At 37.5% G+C, this 17263-nt stretch overlaps 1 protein-coding gene across 1 annotated transcript in view; it reads right to left on the bottom strand.

Annotated features, from left to right (window-relative positions):
• The window catches only part of LOC100015953 (heparan-alpha-glucosaminide N-acetyltransferase-like), a 159367-nt gene that overhangs the window by 34914 nt on the left and 107190 nt on the right, over nucleotides 1-17263 (bottom strand). The window contains exon 9 of the mRNA XM_056815386.1: nucleotides 13106-13183. Coding sequence (XP_056671364.1) covers nucleotides 13106-13183 — 78 coding nt within the window. The remainder of the gene's footprint in view (nucleotides 1-13105; nucleotides 13184-17263) is intronic.

Genomic DNA, 17263 nt, shown 5'->3' with positions numbered 1-17263 from the left:
TGAATGAAGGTAGGAACCATTTTTTTGTCTTTCTTTGTGTCTTCAGGGTTTGGTACAGTGCCTGGCATATAGTAACTGCTTAATAATTGTTTGTTGACTGACCATCTGACTTTGCCCTAGACCAGATCCATTTAAAAGGGAAGGTTCTACATAAGCTGTTAAATCCATCCTTCTATTTGTGCTAGCAGAGAATTCTATCTGTTTCTCCCTTCCTCCCCTAAGGTACAAAAGAAATCCCTCCTCCCTACCTGAGGCCCAGAGCCCCCTGGCTCATTATATTTTTTTTACCCCAATGATTAGACCATGATTATACTCTCAGAGAGATAAGTATATGGTCTAGAGAAAAAATAAATTAGTTTCCATTTTAAAATCCTGCATGAGAGATAAAAATGATTTCTCACTCTTCTTCAGCCTATTCCAATGCCCTAAGAAGCAGTCAGTAAACAATCACGACAGCATGATTTTGTACTTATTTCATCCTCTTCCCTCTAGGATCTCTGTGTGACAAGTTTTGCTTCTTATCACTTTTATATTTTAGAAACGTAGCAAGCAATTCTTTCCCCTGCCCCTCAAGTTGATTAAGGGAACAGTCACTGGGGAGGGACCCCTGTTTGAAGGGAAGGGAAGGATAATAATATTGTTACCTACTTTTACAAGTCCTTTTTACCTATTATCTCATTCAATTCTCCAATAAGCTGATGAAGTAAGCAGGACAAAGAATGATTCACATTTCACAGGCAAAAAAAGACAAGGACAATGGAAGTCAAGTTAAAGAACAGACCTAGAACTGCCTCTATGACCCTTGATTCTTAAAGCAATGTAATTTCCACTGCCCTGCACCCCCCCTTATGGTGCATAGAATAGTGTAGTGGAAAGAGGACTGGATTTGGAATCAGAAAAATGGGGTTCACTTGGCACTTGTATGACCTTGAACAAATCTTGAACAAATCACTATTTTTCTAGGCCTGAGTTTCCTTTATCTATAAAATTAAGGGGTGGAGGCAACTAGGTAACTCTGGGAGATTTGGGTTCAAATCTAGCCTCAGACATTTCCTAAGTGTGTGATCATGGGCAAGTCACTTAACTCCCATTGCCTAGTCCCTGTGATTCTTCTGCTTTGGAACCAGTACAATGGTTTAAAAAATAAATTTAAGGGGTTAGACTATAACCTTTAAGTTCCTTTTCAGTTCTATATTTATAATTCCATTATAAAAGAAACCATTCCATCACCATCCCAATGTAAATGATTACAGACTACATTTTTGACAAGAAACAATATGAGATGTCAACAAGGAGGGAGTTGGGCTAAAAAGTTATATCTTATGCCAACAGGGTAGCTGTCTATACTGTCTATACAGAGCTTTTTAATGTAATCTCAGAAATGTATAGAGAACTAGAAACCCTCTGACTCGCCATTTATATAACCCATTGACTCATTCTTGGTTAAGACCAAAGGTAGACCTGAAACAAACTTTTATAGATGTATATATATACATATCTATCTATCTATCTATATCTATCTATACGATCTCTCTCTATATATATGTATATACATACATACATACATATATATATATATATACATATATATATATATATATATATTCCCTGTGCTGCCATGTGGCATTCTGAAAACAATATCCAAATTGGGAGTGACCCAAATATTATTAAAAATATGCATGATGGTTATTGGTGGATTATAGCATACTACTAATGATGACTTGCATCGCAAGAAATGACATGGAAGATATCATCGTGGAAATGCATGATTGGGAAAACAGGGGAGACAATCAATTGGGTATATCAGAAAAGAAAATAGATAGTTAGCCCCAGTGGTACATTGGTACCCATGACATTAATGCCCTCTTGGTGGATATGTGAACTGATCTAACTGTTCTGAAGAGCAATTTGAAACTATGACCAAAGGGCTATAACATTAACCATACACTTTGATATAGAAATATCACTACTAGGTCTGTATCCCAAAGAGATCAACAAAGGGGACAGGGGGAGGAGGATCCATTTGTGCAAAAATATCTATAGCAGTTCTTTTCATTGTAGAAAAGAATTGGGAATTGAGAGGATGCCCATATTGCTGAACAAGTTGTGTATATAATTGTAATGGAATCCTATTCTATTGTGCTATCAGAAATGATGACCAATAGGATTTCAGAAAAATCTGGAAAGACTCACACGAACTGATGCAAAGTGAAGTGAATAGAACCAGGAGAACATTATACATAGTAACAGTAATAGTTTAAGTTGAACAATTGCATATTACTTAACTATTCTCAATAATCCAATGATCCAAGATAATCCCAGAGGTCTCATGATGAAAAATATCATCTAATTCCAGAAAAAGAACTGATGGAGTCTGAATACATATCAAAGCATGTCATTTTTCACTTAATTTTCTTCATGACTTTTTTATATCTGTTTTCTCCCACAGCAGGAAAAAAATGGAAATGTGTTTTTTATTCTAGCACATGTATAACCAGTATTGGGTTACTTGTCGTCTCAGAGAGGAAAGAGGAAAGAGAAGGGGATAAGGAAAGTATTTGAAATTCAAAATTTTAGAAAATGAGAGCCAAAATTTATTACAAGTAATTGGAAAAATATAAGCATTGCTGAAGGGAAAAAAAATCTTTTGATCTAGGAGAAAGCCATTGGAATTCATGAGAGATTTTTCATGAAATATGTGTGAAAGTACATGGGGGCAGCTAGGTCGCTCAGTGGATTAAGATCCAGGCCTGGAGAAGGGAGTTCCAGTGTTCAAATCTGGCCTCAGACACTTCCTATCTGTGTGATCCTGGGCAAGTCACTTAAGTTCCACTGCCTAGCCCTTATTGCTCTTCTGCTCTGGAGTCTATACATAGTATTGATTCTAAGGTGAAGGTAAAGATTTTTTTTAAAGTATGTGAACAGAATTGCATGAAATGAATAGGAATGGAAGGCTTATATCCACATCCCTGAAGAAAATGACCTACATAGATAGGATTGCAGAAACATCGACACAGTGAAAAAGGGATGATTTGAATTATCTTATATATACTCTCTTCCTAAAGCCTTTTGCTAATTCAATTAATTTTCTTGTTGAGTCATGGATTTTCTAAATACACAATCATAACATCTGCAAATTGAAAATATTATAACTGCTTAACCAAGACTCATTCTTTTTTTGTATTTCATTGTATTTCTTGTATTATTGCTGTTTTTAAACTATGTCAAATAGGAATAGTCATAGTATTTAGGCTTATTTACTCCTCTTCTCAGTAGGAATTATGTTTCTCCAATTCCATTTCTCCATTACAAACCTACTCGTTTTAAGCAAGTCTGTTTTTAGTGTGTTGAAGAAAAACACACTTTTTAGTATTTTAATATGAATTAATGTTTCATGTTACTAAAAGTCTCGGTATTTTTTGAGATACATGATTTTTGTTATTCAACTTTTACTTCCATTTAATTAAAGACTGAATATTGAGGAATTCATTCAATACAACTTTCTTGGCACCTATTTATATTTCAATTCATTTTAATGCAAAAAAATTATACCTTTCTTTTCATTTCCTCCTCATAATTCCCCCTCATAATCTCCATCATAATTCTTTGTTTATTCCACTCATTCTTATTTTCTTTTCCTCTTATATTGCATATATATAATTTATCATAATAAATACTTTTAAAGAATTTTTGCTATATTGTGTTTACTAGTACTTCATATAAGATATTTGTTCATATTCATCAATAGCATTAGCCTATGGTTTTGTTTTGTTTTTTGCCTTTTATTTTCTAGGTTTGGAGGCCAAGATTTTATATTTTCTGGCAAGATCCATAAAGGCAATCCTTTCTCTTAATTTTTATCAGGGGGGAACAATTTGGCAAAGCTTTACAATTTTAATTTAATTAATTTAATTTAATTTATTAATCATGTCCAATAAAATATATGTGACCACAGAATGAATTATTTACCTAACAAAGAATGCAAGGTCAGTTGGATTAAAGAAGAATTCAATAATTTCCGAATCACTGAAAATAAACCAAATCAAGATTAGATAATTTTAATTTTCCATAATGATTTTTCATTTTTATGTCTCTAGATCAATATTGAATAAGAGACAGTAGCAAGTCTCCAGAATGCTATAATTCATGTGGGTTCTGGGCAATGGAAAGGAGAATACTCTAACATCCTTTAAGAAGTATCCTTTGGTAAGCTATAGGGATATAGTAGCCTTAGGTGAAGTCAGTGCTTCTGGATACTGTTTTGGTTCTGCTGCTAAAACAATTTGTCAAGTGATTTGAGAGTAATACCATCTAATGGCCAAAATATGTAAAATATTCTTGATTTTATATAGGTATTCAGAAAGAAGGACATAAATTAATTACGGGTTGCTTTGCTATCCATATCAAGTGTCACTTGGGAAAATCACCACGCTCATGCAGAAACAACATCTGAGTAAAAACTGATAAAAGTATACTTATAGATATTATATAGTCTTAGAGACCTGGTCCACCAGTGAGATGGGAATGGAGGTTAAGGGGAGGGAGAGAATTTTGAGAATATACTTTCTGCGGGGATTGATGACCACATGGAAGTAGCTAGAGGTTTTGGGGAGGAAGTCATCTTTATTGACAAGATAAACTTTGTGCAGAGTGTATTCTGATATTTCAATGATCTCATTCCATCATTAATGTAAACTCTTCCCCTTCTAGCTCCTTTTTATGTGTATAATCTACTTCTCTTAACTAGAATGTGAGCTTCTTGAGGGTAAAATATCAATGTTTTTTAGTTTTGTCATATTCCAACTTCTTCTGCCACTCCTTTGGCTTGTAGAAAAGTCTTGCAAAATTTGAGTTGGTGATTTCTATGTCATATTTTTCCTCCTGTCTCCTTTCTATTCCTCCACCATTTTTGCCTTTACCATTGTAGTTTGAATTCTAATATTGTGTCTTCATGAGATGAATTTGGGTATTTTTCCCTTTTGCTAACTTCTGAAATCTATTTTTTTGCAAGCTATCCTTAATTTTCAACACTTCTGGAAGATTTTCTTATATAAATTCCCAATATAGAGTGGTCATATTATTTTCTTCAGTTTTCTGGAAGTCTAATGCTTCTCATATTTTCCACTCCTTGATCCGTGCTCCAAATCTGCTACTTTTATGTTCATTGCTTCCAATTCTTTTTCCAGTTGAATTATTTTCTGGGCTCATTTTTCTTCTTCCTCTATTCCTTATACTATTTTGTCCCCCAGCAAAGAAATTCTACTTTTCATCACCTCAGGTTTTAATGCATATTTTTAAAATGCTGAATTTCCTCATTGTTTTGTCCCAAAATTCTAGTTTTTATCTGTTCCTTTAAAATTTTTATTCCTGTGTTATTTGGGGGAGGATAAGTCATTCTTTAAGTTTAATACCCATTTTTTCTATGTCTTGAGAAGTGTTTTATGTTTCTGATCATAATGTTGACATTTCAATGATTTTTTATTATTTGGATGCTTTTAATCTATAATGTTCTTTCATTGTTTGGGGTTTTTCAACTTATATATATTTTCCTGTTTTTTTAATTATTTTTTTCATAGACCTATGATTGTTATGCTAGTTTTGGATATGTATTTTGCTTTTATTAAAGGGCATAATGAGGGAATATACCCCTTTTTTGACCCCTCATTCTACCATCTTCCTGGAAATCCTCATTAACTTTTTACTAGTATGCCATATAACCTCATTTACCCCTTCCTTCAACTTATCCATCCTACTTAGACCTTCTTGGAATACTTCTCTTTAGTTATCATATTTTTACTGAGAAATAACCCCTGCCTCCAACACTCCCCTCCTCGTAGCATTTTAGGAGAATCGCTTACTAATATAAAGGTCAACGCTAAAGGTCCTACTTTCCAGAACTCTGATTCAATTTTCAGGATAAGAGAATCCCTGTGAAAGAGACTAATGAGAAGGATAACATAATAATAAATAAATAATGATAATGGCTAGCCTTTGTATAGCACATTCTAGTTTTCAAAAGTATTTTACAAATATTATTTCATTTGATTGTTATAACAACCCTGGGAGGTGGTGGCTATTTCCCCTATTTTAAAGATGAGGAAAATAAGACAGACAGAGATTAAAGGACTTGGCCAGAGTTACATAGTTAGTAAGAAAGAGTCTGGTGCCAGGTTTGAACTGAAGTCTTTCTGATTCTATGTCTAATATTTCATCCACTGCATCACCTAGCTACTCTATGTATTAGCCTATTATGTACCAGGCACTGTGCTACGTGTTGAGAATATAATGACAAAAATGAGATCATTTGTCTATAAGGCATTTGTATTCTAATAGGGAAAGACTGTATATATGTCTGTCTACATACTATGTGAATGTTATATAATATATTTTGGCATATATACTGTATATAGCGTGTATATATAATATATAGTGTGTACATATGTATACTTTTTAGTACATCTATATACTATATATTATAGGTATATATGTATATAGAAAATTGATATAGAGGGAAAGAAGTTCTATATATGTGTATACATATGTTATATATGTATATATTACACATACATGGAAGTTTTGGTCTAGCACATCACAAGAGGGATGAATGGTGCCACAGGGCAACTGTAATATTGATCTGATAAACTGTTTACAAAGTATTTGGTGGAAAAAAGAGTGACAGGAAAGACCCACACATATGGTGGCAGCAGAAGTGGCAAGATTCCTGGATGTTCAGGGTAGACTGCATGATGAGATGTGAGGCATAGACTGGGGATGGCTCAATAATTGTGAGTTTGTACTCGTTCTCTCACTCAGCAATCAAGGCATCTCTGTACCAGGGCAGAATGGATTAAAGCTCCCCTACAAAGGGAATAACATCTAGTGGTCCAGATGCTACTCTCAAGTGCTTTTCTAAGTAAGAAGAAAGGGTAAACAACAGGGCAGAGGGCAAGATGCCCTAGGAAGTTGCAGTGATTTATTATAATTATCTCACTTTCATAGAATACTTTGAAAAGCAGAATGGAATAGTGGATAAAGATCTAGCCTTAAGTTAGAAAGACCAGAATTCAATTCCTGCCTCTGACACATACTGGCTGTGTGAATTATTTAACTTTTCTGTGCCTAAAGAAACTATCTAAGGAATTAAGTTTAAAAGCAAGTTCCAAACTGTCCTACAAATGTTTTAGTTCTTTAAAGTTGGGAGAGCACTTTGCAAACTTAATTTATCTGGGCATTATAACATTTTTGTCAGATTAACAAATTGATTATTGTGACTCCCATTTTATAGATGGAGAAACTGAGGGTCAGGCAGTGTTCACACAACTAGAATGCTGGCAGGAGGATTTGAACCTAGGTCTCCTCACTTCAATCTTTGAACTATTCTATGATACTATTCTGTTAAAGGAATTCCAGGTACAAAGCATTTGGGAAAATATTTGGTAGAGGAGGTGTGATTACCTTTAAAACCCCTAGGATCCTAACATATATGCAATAACATACCCCCATCAAAGCCCTGATCTCCTTTCTTTATTCTCTTTGGACTCAGCTTTCTTATCCTTTGTTCTCCTTGACATTTATTCAATCATTGTTTGACTGTTAAGTAAATGTGGATGTTGAATTCAGTTTCCTAGGGCAGGCTTGTAATGAAATAGAAAGAACATTAGACTTTTCTTTAGAAAAACACAAATTCAAATCTTGCCTCTGTGTTACCTGAGTGAATCAGGGAACCTCTCTGGGCATCAATTTCCTCATGTTAAATGGAGATAATGCCCACAGCTATGACACCTACATGTGAAATGGAGATAGTAATGACCTCAACTGTACTACCTACCTCCCAGCTTAGTTGTGAGGCTCAAATCAGAATGTCTGTAAAGCACTTTATAAACTTTGAAGATGCTACATAAATGTCAGTAAATATGATGCTCTCTCCTCTTCTGTGATTCTTCCTGCAAAGCCTTTCATATTCATTCATTTGTGCCAATTCCTCACACCCAGTTCCCTGAACTGCCCTGCATTCTGCTGTCCCACCAGTTCATTATCAGATGGCAAATTCCCCTGGTCATTAATAAAAATGTTAAATGAGACCAGGCATCACATTCATCCCTCTGGAAGCCCATTAGATACCTTCTCTAACTCATTAGGCTGTTATCCATCATTAACCTCTGTTTATAGTTTGGTCAGTCATTTTTTCAATCTGTTCTCATCACCCGTGGACTTTAACACATTCTCATTAACCTCGCTGTAGCTGGCTGCGGTGCCATATTTCCCAGCTCCTCAGGGGACATGGCCCAGGGAGAGTAGCATGGCTTTCAGCATTGAGACCACAAACTTCCCCAGAGAGGTCATAGGAGCCCTAGATGTTGCTGGCTCCTGGGAGAGGGATGAAAAAGACATGAGAAATGGATCCAATAAAAGACGTTTGGAAAAGGAAGGAAGTAGAGGGTGAGAGCTTTTCTAAGGGCAAAGAAGGACGGAGTTAGATGTGGAATAGAACATCATCAGCCTAAATTCTTGCATGAGAGGAGAAACAGTAACTCTGATCATGTTTGTGGAGACTCAATGATGTGTTTATTTTGCAATTCACTAAGGGGAAAGTGGTCTTTTCTAATATATTTTGCTAAGAGCCAAAGAATTTAAACCTCTCTGCTATATCCATTTGGTCCTGTTGCAATACACTATTCTCTTTTGATATTCGCTGAGAACTTTCCTGTGAGCTGTTCTGTCCCTCAAACCAATACTTAACAATGGCTTATAGACCTCAGAGGGAGGAGGAGGGACTTGGTCAAAAACAAACTTGGAAGATAGGCATTTTCCACTTGGCATGACAGAAAGAGTACTGAATTGGTCATCAAAAGACTAGATCCCATCTCTGATCAAATCACTGGTTTACCATGCAACTCACTACAAGCCACTTAGGGCCTCTATTTCCTCTTGTGTAAAATGAGGAATTTGTGGCCATAATGGCCCTTTCCTGCTCTAGCATTCTGTGATTGCATATGATTCCCATATCTCAACAGATACATAGAATTCCATTCCTAGGTAGGACCCTCAGACCTCCCTAGCTAGCCACAAACTGAAATCCATCTATTGCATTATTGACATTTTTGATCAACCTCTACTTGAAAAGCCACTTTTGGGGTTAGCATTGACATCACTTTCAGCCTCTGCTTCAATTTTCTAGTTCTGTTAATTAAAAATATTGATCCTTTCAAGAACCAACTCAAGGCCCAACCTCTTTTAGAGAAGCGTCTATCACTGTCCCAGCCCAGATGGAATGAACTTCCTTTTTTAAAGACAATAATAATAACAGCTGGCATTAGTGTGGCACTTTAAGGTTTACAAAGCACTTTGCATAAATTATCTCACTTGACCTGAACTCCTATAGCACTTATCATCTGGACCACTCAGAGCATCTTAGAGTTGGCAGAGACCTTAGCGGTCAACTAGCCCAACCTCTTATTCAAAGTATAGATGCCCTCTGCTTGATCACTTTCAGAGGATATCATGACTTAGCTGATTCCATTTTCAGCCAGTTGTTAAGAAATGTTTCCTTATATTGAATTGAATCCTATGTCTGTGTAATTTCCATCCATTGACTCTAATTGGGCCCTCTGGGGCCAAAGAGAATTAATCTACTCTCTCCTTCCCTATAACATACCACTACAGATTTAAGGATAGCTATCACATTCCCCCAACTTCCTTGGCCTTCTCTTCTTCACTTCTTTTAAATCACTCTCATATAACATGGTTTCAATTCTGTTCACTTTGACATATCCATTGATCACTGTTCCCTTAGTATCCCTGACATCTAAAAAGGCATATTTCATGGTGTAGGTACATAATAAGTACTTGTCAACTAATGTCCTCACAAATATCCCTTACCAAGAACCAAACATAATATTGCAGATGTGGCCTCACCAGAGTAGAGCACTATGAAGTTATCACAAATATGTACTGAATATTATCAATCAATAAACACTCATAAGCACCTAATATGCAACAAATATTGCACATAACTCTACTATGATAATTGGCAAGATCAAATTATCCTTTTTAGTAAATAACCTCCTCAAAGCCTAACATGCTGTACAAGTTAAATAATAGGAGAAAGGAAAAGGCAGTGGATAATTAATTGCAAAAGGAAAAAAACACAGAAAGACATAGAGATATAGGGGGAAGAAGAAGAAGAAGAAGAAGAAGAAGAAGAAGAAGAAGAAGAAGAAGAAGAAGAAGAAGAAGAAGAAGAAGAAGAAGAAGAAGAAGAAGAAGAAGAAGAAGAAGAAGAAGAAGAAGAAGAAGAAGAAGAAGAAGAAGAAGAAGAAGAAGAAGAAGAAGAAGAAGAAGAAGAAGAAGAAGAAGAAGAAGAAGAAGAAGAAGAAGAAGAAGAAGAAAAAGAAGGAGAAGGAGAAGGAGAAGGAGAAGGAGAAGGAGAAGGAGAAGGAGGAGAAGGAGGAGAAGAAGGAGAAGAAGGAGAAGAAGGAGAAGAAGGAGAAGAAGGAGGAGGAGGAGGAGGAGGACATTGGCATTTCAGTAAATGTTCTAAAAGTTGGGCACAAAAAAGGAAAGCAAGTCCAGAGTGTGAGAAGTGGAACTGAGAGTGATCATGAATTGGTAGTCCAAGATAGGGACTCACCAATCATAAGAAACTGCTATCCTAGCCGTGAAAACATGGCAGATACTTTGAGATTTTAACCAGTTAAACTCTAGCATGGATTAATTTAGCACCCCAACCAGTGTGAGCAAAGTTATCACATGAATCTTAGCAACAACCTAGGGAGAGACATAGGCTAACAGGCTGGCCATATCTAAAACTTCTTTGCTCATCAGCTTGACAAAGGATACTCCTTTGTGTTCTGGTACCATAAAAAGGCAAGATACACCAGAACCATTTGGAAATACTAATATCCTACTTGCTGAAAAGGTTTCTATGTCATTGACTCTGACCAGTTATGTGGGCAAACCATAAGTACTTATGAAGTGGACTAAAGATTGATAAGCATTTTAGGGAATATGAAACAGTTCAAAACCCTACAGAAATACTTTTTGAATAAGCAAAGATTCACTGAGTTGTGGTAAATGCTGACGACAGGTGCATGCCATTGAACTTGCCAAAAATCAACAAAAGTGGTTGGCTTGACTCTGAATACAGTCTCTGAATGTCTGGTTTCAAAAGGCACTCCCCTCACCATGGACAGCATCCTCTTGAACTCAGCCAAGAACATGCTCATCAAGAAAGTCTGAACAAAAGGCCAGACCATGCAGATTTCCTTGTGGCAATGAAGGGGTTTGTGATGGCAATTTAGGATCAAGTCATTGCCACTGGAAACTCTAGAAGGCTTATCCATAAGAATTTTGGCTTTATCAATCAATGTTGTTTATGCAAGGGAATGATGGGAAGGGGCTGTAAGATTTTAGTTTGGATCAAATATCTAATGATCTGCTAACCAGAATTATATATCACAGATTCATTACATTTTTTGATCCTGAAGGACAGTCCAAATTCTAACTCAAGACCTCAAAATATCCTGGACAACTCAACTAAGAAAATGTCCTGGATTAGACCATTATCAAAGACTATACTGTTGCCCATGATTCAGATATAATATTGATTCATTAAAAAAAAAACCAATAACTTGAGAACATTTTAAATTGACATAGACACACTATGTCTGAGTTACCTGGAATAAATAGGTATCTAGCAAAGGAGAGCAAAACCATACAGGAACAGGAGGAGGTACATTCCAGCCCATTGTCTTTGCTACTGGAATTATTCTAAGGATGACTTCAGAGCCTATTTATTGGGCAAGAACTTAACATCTGAAGGCTTTTATTTAACAATAGGAAATAGTTATTTTATTCACATGTGCAACACTCTGTACAGTACTATAACAGTATGATAATTTACCCAGAACAATTTTTATCTGAATCCATCAAAAAAGAGGAGAATAAGATAAGAATAATATAACTACTAATGACTTTTGTTGTTTAGTCGTTTTTTAGTCCTGTCTGACTCTTTGTGGGCCTATTTAGGATTTTCTTGACAAGGATACTATAGTGGTTTGCCATTTCCTTTTCCAGCTCATTTTACAGATGAGGAAACTGAGGCAACAGATTTAAATGATTTACTCAGGGTCACATAGCCAGTAAGTGTCTTAGGCTGAATTTGAACTCTGGAAGATGAGTCTTTCTGACTCTAGGCCTGGCATTCTCTCCACAGCACCACCTCTCTGCCCTTTATATAACATTCTGAAGCTTAGAAAGCACCATTAAAAAAAAAAACAAAAAACCCTTACCGTCTCTCTTGGAACCAGTTTTAAGACAGAAAAATAGTAAGGGCTAGACAATAGGGGTTAAGTAACTTGCCCAGGGTTATATAGCTAGAGTGTATCTGAGGTCAAATTTGAATTCAGAACCTCCCATCTCTGGACCTGGCTCTATTTTTTAAAACCCTTACCTTCCGTCTTGGAGTCAATACTGTGTATTGGTTCTAAGACAGAAGAGTGGTCAGGGCTAGGCAATGGGGGTTAAGAGACTTGCCCAGGGACATACAGCTGGGAAGTGTCTGAGGTCAGATTTGAACCCAGGACCTCCCATCTCTAGGCCTGGCTCTCAATGCACTGAGCCACCCAGCTGCCCCCAAACCCTTTCCAGATATAATCTCATGTGGTCCTCACACCTAAGAATGTAGGTGTTATTATTAACATTTTACATATGGGGAAACGCAGATCTAGACAGACTAAATCACTTGGCATGATCCCACAGCAAGTTTTAAAGGCAAAATCTTAACCCAGGTCTTCCTGGGTTCAAGTTCCGCACTCTACTCCCTAGGTGGGGTGCCTCTACTTCCCCTGGAGCCCTTGCTCAATGAGGGAACACCGCAGAGAGCAGCCCCTGATCACAGCCCTCAGACCAGAGCAGGCGAAGCCTCACCAATTCCAATAGACATGGCGGCTCTGAATTCTTGGAAACAGGGAGGGAGGGGGCCGTGCTTTCCCTTGTAGTGCCAGCATGCTGTACAGGGCAAGAGCAGTGGCCATTATAAGTAATGGGACCTGGCATCTCTGCTAATTCTGTTATTTTCTCCGGCATCAGGCTTCATGCCACTCACCAGCAAGACGGACCAGATGAGAAATCTCTTCAGGATACTCCGAGGCTTAGAACGGTACATTAGGATGATCTTTCCAGCCTGTTAATTGGAGGAAAACAAAGAGGTGGGGGGAGAGAAGGAGAGAAATGGGTATTAGCAGACTGCTTCTTTCCAAAACAGAGCACTTATTGGCCCTGCTGTTTCTGAAGCTGATTTGGGAGAGAAAGCTGAAGCAGAGACTCAGGGCCTGTCAATCTGTTTCCTGAAAGGATGAAGGACCAGGGAGGGAACACCCAGGTGAGGAGACTCCCCCTACAAGGCAAAACAGCACCTTCTTTTGCAATTTCATGGCTTAGAAAATTGCCAAAGTCATTGAAACGTAAAGGGGGGAGCATAGCTAGGTGGTTCAGTGGATTCAGAATATGACCTAGAGATGGGAGGTCCTGGGTTCAAATCTGACCTCAGACATTTCCCAGCTGTGTGACCCTGGGCAAGTCACTTGACCCTCATTGCCTAGCCCTTACCACGCTTCTGCCTTGGAGCCAATACATAGTATTGATTCTAAGATGGAAGATGAGGGTTTAACCACCACCACAACAGCAAAACCATAAACCATTCTTCTTCCCTTCAGACCTACAAAAGTAGAAACTTAAATCACATTGAGGTAGGAGATGGGAATGGTGTGAGAGACCCTAATGTTCCCTGTGTGTGATTAACAGTGCACGGGCACAGTCCCCACGAAACAAATCCAGTAGAGTCAGGTTGGGTAGCCAAAAAAATCAAAAAGGTCTCCAGTTTCAATTAAACACATCAGAGCTCCCCCTCCATCCTCTAGGCAAGAATTCATCAAATGCAGCAGCCATTTTGCACTAAGTTGGAAGCGAGAAATCCCAAGTCCATACAAACTAGCTATGTGACCTTGAGTTGGTCAGTTGACATTTCTCAGTTTCAATGTTCTTCTCAGTAAAATGGTGAGGGTGTGCTAGATGCCTCCTGATGCTCCTTCTCCCTCTATAGTACAGTGATCACTATCATCATTGGCGTTATCATCTCAGCTTTGCTGTATGCCCCATGTACCCAGACCTGCCATGTTACATAGTGATGCCATTGAGGTTTTAGGTCTGTATGGCCTTCTTGACTTTCTTCTTGACCCTCTCAGGGGATTTGTATGGGAGGTGCAGCCCTGGAGAGGCCAGGGTAGATGTGGCAAATATAACCTAGGCGTTTCCCAGCTTCGTATGATCAGAAGACCTTAGGTTCAAATACTGGAAGGGACCTTTGAGGTTGGCTAGACTGACATCTTCATTTCACACTTAAGGACAGTCAAGACCAGAGACTTGCTGAAGACATTTGCCCCTACCCAGGAAGTGGCAGAGTAAGTCTCAAGTTTGAATTTGAGTATTTTGACTCCAGATCCTACATTCTTTTCATTGGGCTATGCTTGTATTTCTCTTAACTGCCATCATGATAACTTGTAGAAAAGGTGACCCTTCTCATAGGTGCCACAGATGGAAGCCTACCAACAAAATATCTCCCTTTGTCAGGCCATCATAAGGCTTGAAATCCCCCACCCTTACAGACACTGGGGGAAAATCATCACTGTGAAAAATGGTGCCCGAGAAGGTAATGGTGGCCCATTAGCTTCCATGAATACTTTAGCATGGATGAGTTTTTCAGATTAGTGATCTGCCACCAAGTAACCAGGGACAGGATATTTGACAGAGACAGACAGACAGACAGACAGAGAAAGAAAGAAAGAGACAGACAGGGACAGAGAGACAGACAGAGACAGACAAAGACAAAGACAGACAGAGAGACAGAGACAGATAGAGACAGAGAGATGGAGACAAGGGTCAATCTGACCTGCCTCACTATTCTGTCTATAACCAAATCTACCTACCTGATCTGACTGGTGCTAACTGACTAACTTACTATGGCAGGAGGGAAGGTCAACCTTGGAACCTCCCAGAGGCAAGAAACATCAAGCCACCTCAGGTCCTGATGATGCCAAACTAAAGAATTCATCCCTAGGTTTCATGCCCAGCTCTGCAAAGACTTAGGAGAGCCTTACTATCTAGGACAGTACAGCAAGGAAATGGAACAGGCTCCTCCATTGCTGGGTAGCCATAACTTAGCTTTGAGAAAAAACAATGTTCTGAGTTAGAATCATCTGATTTTAAATTGTTTTCCATGTATTATCTCATTTCATACACGTAAATATTCTTATTAGTTCCATTTTGCAGATGAGGAAACTGAAGCTGAAAGGTAGCTACAAAGTCTCTGAGGCAGGGTTTCAATTCAGGATTTCCTATCTCCAAGTCCAGAGTCCTATTACACCAATTAGTTGTTTTTAATGAGAATTTGTGACTATTTATTGACAGGAAGAAGGGGAAAAGAAGAGAATAAGCATTTATTAAATGCCTAATATGTTCTAGGCACTGTGCTCAGTGCGTTACCAATATCTCATTTGATCCTCACAACAATCATTTAAGGTAGGTTCTCTTCTACCCATTTTATAGTTGAGGTAACTGAGGCAGACAGAAGTTAAGTGACTTGCCTAGGGTTGTAAAGCTAAGTGTCTGAGGACAGATTTGAACTCAGATCTTCCTGACACCAGACCCAGGACTCTACCCAAAGTATCATCTAATAGCCTGACAATATAATGAAAATACTTACAGAAATATGCATTTATTAAGCACTGATTACATGCAATATAAGCATACTAGATGCAATGAGAAGATCAGAGTTTGAGGACCAAATCTAATATTTATTAGCTATATGGCCCTAAGCAGGTTATTTTTCTTTACTGGCATTTCCTCTTCTTTCCCTTATCTCTCCTCCTAATGTAATTAACAGTGGCTTAGCTTACCCCATCTGGAATTCAAGTGTTTGTATCTATAATGAGGATAGTGATACTTTCACAGCCAACCAGACTGGACTTTTAGATTGAAAGCCCTTTCTAAAACAAAGTACTTCATCAATGTGAAAATTTTTAATTGGATAAGCAAAAAAGAAGGTGGATGGTCATTTCTATCCAAGAGAAGGAATTTGAAGCCCTGTAAAAGCAGGGAAATTAATATCAAAAGAGAATCCTACATTTCTGGCACTAATGGGAAATTGATGGCTTCCCTGGCATCATGGGAATTCAATCAGCCTATTCTGAAGAATTTGTCTTACCCATCTGGGATTAAAGGTGATGTGGAAGGTAGAAAGGCACTGGTTTCCTATTACTCCTTGAGAATTCTACTTTCAAATGTATATTTAAGAACCTTTCATTGGAAATTAAGGGAGCACAGAATAATTTACCTTTCAGATTATGGATGAGGGAAGAATTTAGAACCAACAAGAGACAGAGGGCATTATATGATATAAAATGGATAAGTTTGATTACATTAAATTAAAAAGGGTTAGTACAAACAAAACCAATGTAATTAAGATTAGAGGGAAAGCAGAAAACTGAGGGAAACTTTACAGCAAGTTTCTCTGATAAAGGCCCCATTTTTCAAATATACAGGGAATTGAGTCAAAGTTATAAGAATATAAACCATTCCCTAATTAATAAATAGTCAAAGGATATAAACAGGCAGTTTTCAGATGAAGACATCAAAGCTATCTCTACTAACATTAAAAAATGTTTTAAATTACTATTGATTAAAAGAATACATAGTATAACTCTTGAGTACCACCTCACATCTATCAGATTGGCTGATATGACAGAAAAAGAAAATAACAACTGTTGGAGGGTATCTGGGAAAACTGGGACAATAATACACTTAGTGGGATGTTGATCTTATCCAACCAATCTGGAGATTATCTTGGAACTATGACCAAAGAACTCTAAAACTGTGCAATACCACTACTAGGTCTATATCCCCAAAAGATTTTTTTAATAAAAGGAAAAGACCTATATGTACAAAAATATTTCTAGCAGCTCTTTTTGTAGTGGTAAAGAAATGGAAATTGAGATGATGAGCATTGGTTTGGAAATGGCTAAACAAGTTGTAGTATATGATTGTGATGGAATATTATTGTGCTATAAGAAACAACAAGCAAGATACTTTCAGAAAAACCTGGCAAGACCTACATAAACTGGTGCAAAGTGAAGTTAGCAGAACCAGAAGAACATTATATACTGTAATAGCAATATTGTATGATAATCAACTATGAATGACTTGGCTA

Source organism: Monodelphis domestica, chromosome 1, assembly GCF_027887165.1.
Source record: "Monodelphis domestica isolate mMonDom1 chromosome 1, mMonDom1.pri, whole genome shotgun sequence".
NCBI classification, from domain to species: Eukaryota; Metazoa; Chordata; class Mammalia; order Didelphimorphia; family Didelphidae; genus Monodelphis; species Monodelphis domestica.
The sequence above is the reverse complement of the archived record's forward strand: the minus strand, read 5'-3'. Positions and strand labels throughout refer to the sequence as shown.